Source organism: Mangifera indica, chromosome 1 (genome assembly GCF_011075055.1).
Source record: "Mangifera indica cultivar Alphonso chromosome 1, CATAS_Mindica_2.1, whole genome shotgun sequence".
Classification (NCBI taxonomy): domain Eukaryota; kingdom Viridiplantae; phylum Streptophyta; class Magnoliopsida; order Sapindales; family Anacardiaceae; genus Mangifera; species Mangifera indica.
The window spans coordinates 21369885-21372371 of record NC_058137.1 but is presented as its reverse complement, the minus strand read 5'-3'; the positions used below and the strand labels follow the sequence as shown (position 1 = coordinate 21372371).

Here is a 2487-nt window from a genome sequence, read left to right as displayed (position 1 = left end):
GATTATATTTATGTTAGCATTTTTTTAATGTTTTATTTGATTTAAGCATGCACAGCAGTTAAATTTTTGGTCCCTACTAGATATTGGAATTAATGTCAAGAATGCTTCAAATAACGTATTATATATAGTAGAGAAATTAAGTATTCACAAAATATTAATATTAATACAAATCCAAATTAATGTTACAATTATTGCACTTATTATATGTTAATGTATTATAGTTAATATAGATATCAGCTAGTGTTTATTATATTTAATTTTTTTTCTTATTTATATTCAATATAACATTTATAATAAAATTTTGTTACCCACTCTTGACTAAATAAACGTATACACATATTTTATAAATATTATTTCCTTTTTTTTTTATATGAACTTGATACACAGATTTTATAAGCATCAAGTTCATATTCATAACATTAGTGAAAAAATTTTCATATGATTTGTTTACACCAAATCAATGTTTTGCTTTTCGTCAGACTCAACTTTTCATCTTCGTTATTCTCCGAAAATGTGAACTTTCAATGTTTTTTCCCCTGTTTGTTTGTAACTTCGTCATGTTTGTAATTCTTTTAATGTTTGATATACAAATTGATTTGAGGACTGATTTTTCATTAATCTTGTTACATATTCACTTGATAGTGCAATAACTCAATATGATGTATTATGTTATATTAGCTTTAATAGTTGATTAAATATTTTATATATGAATCAGTCTATTGATTTTAATCAGGAGATCCATAAAATGTGCTGAAATTATGGTTGATATTGTTATATTTTTAAAGAAGTATTATTGACAATGTATCGTATTAAATCCATGTATACACATTTTGCATTTTTTCTGTTTTTAAATTTTATAACCATTTTTTTATAAACATATTTTTTACCGTTCGACAACTCATACCTATATAATTCTTCTACCCATTTTTTTTTTTTTGTTCTCATTTTTACTAACTAGGGGTATGTCGTCATATGATTAAATTTTATGTTTTCATTAATTCAACATTATTCAATCACATAATGACATATCATGTATATATTTATCATTCCGAGTTAATTGTTGTTTACCCTGTTGGAATTAATGATAGGGAAGAACACTCAAAATCTTCAGAGATGGCGTCGACGCATTTCAATGAGAAGCTAAAGAAATTGTCAAAATTGACCTCACCCCCAAATTATTGCATCTACAGAGCGCCTAAGCGTCTACACCAAGAAAATGAAGAAGCTTATACACCTCAAATAGTCTCCATTGGCCCTCTTCACCATGGGGAACTACACTTGGAATTCATGGAAGAAAAAAAGATACCTGCAAGAGTTTCTGGAGCGAACTGGTTTAAGTGTCGAAGAACTTTGTGATTTGATAAGCACGAAGGAAGACACATTACATAGCTGTTATGCTGAAACAATCAAATTTGATAAGGATGCATTTGTGGAAATAATTCTGGTGGACATGGCCTTCATTGTTGAACTCTTGTTGAGATATAGTTTCAGAGAACTGCAAACGAGAGAAGACTGTATATTTGGAAAACCATGTTTGATTCAAGATATATGGAACGACATGTGGTTGGTTGAGAATCAAATTCCATTTTTCATTCTTGAGGAAATTTTTAACCTACAAAAAGTGAGTGCCACTATCTCGGCCATACTTAAGAAGCCGAAGCCACAGTTCATCAAGCTTACATTCAAATATTTCAAGAGTTTAGAGGCAGTAAATGGCAAATTAGAGAGATTCAAGGATGCAACAAATGGGGTAGAAGTTAAACATTTCACTGATCTCTTGAGAATTTGCCATCTACCGTCTGAAGAGCAAACGAAAGAGCAAGAAAAAAAGAAAAAGTCAAATGAAGAATCCGAAAAGAAGAAAAGAAAAGTTGTGACTGCACCGAGTGTGATCCAACTCCTTAATGCTGGAGCCGAGTTGAAATTGAGCGAAAGCAAAGATTCATTCCAAATAAGTTTCAAGAAGGGGACTTTGGAAATGCCACCACTGAAATTAGAGCTTGAAACTGAATCTTTGTTTCGAAATTTGATTGCTTTCGAGCAGCGTCATTACTCCAGTAATTACATAAACGATTATGTTTTTATCATTCATCATCTTGCCAACACTCCCAAAGATATTGAGTTGCTTGTTGAGAAACAGATTATTGAAAATTAGTTACCAGATACAGAAGGAGCATCAACTCTTTTGAATAACCTCTCAAAAGGGATAACTTTGGATCCTGAGAATTTTTATTTTTCTTATCTTTGTGAAGAAATGGAAAATTACCGTGCAAAACGCTTACAGTCATTCAAACAGTGTTTTCTGTTCTCCAAGCGACGAATCAAGGAAATGCCTGCTCTTAGATTCATTATATCCCCTGTGTTGTTTCTTATACTTGTACTTTTTTTGTGTTGTTATAACAAGGCTTTGTTTGTTTTTGATTTTACCTCTTGAGTTGTTTCAAAGCGTTTTAGTTTGTGTTTTTGTGGGTTTTTCCTTGTATTGGC

The 2487-nt window shown here is 30.8% G+C and overlaps 1 protein-coding gene across 1 annotated transcript; it reads left to right on the top strand.

The window, feature by feature from the left end:
- The first annotated feature begins 1112 nt into the window (after positions 1-1112).
- Positions 1113-2487, top strand: LOC123194187 (UPF0481 protein At3g47200-like). Its single transcript, XM_044607349.1, has one exon. It carries the CDS (start codon positions 1265-1267, stop codon positions 2153-2155), a length of 891 nt encoding a protein of 296 aa, XP_044463284.1. The 5' UTR covers positions 1113-1264; the 3' UTR covers positions 2156-2487.

Coding starts and splice junctions, on each gene's coding strand:
- LOC123194187 (XM_044607349.1), top strand. CDS start 1,265: ATGGGGAACTACACTTGGAATTCATGGAAGAAAAAAAGATACCTGCAA.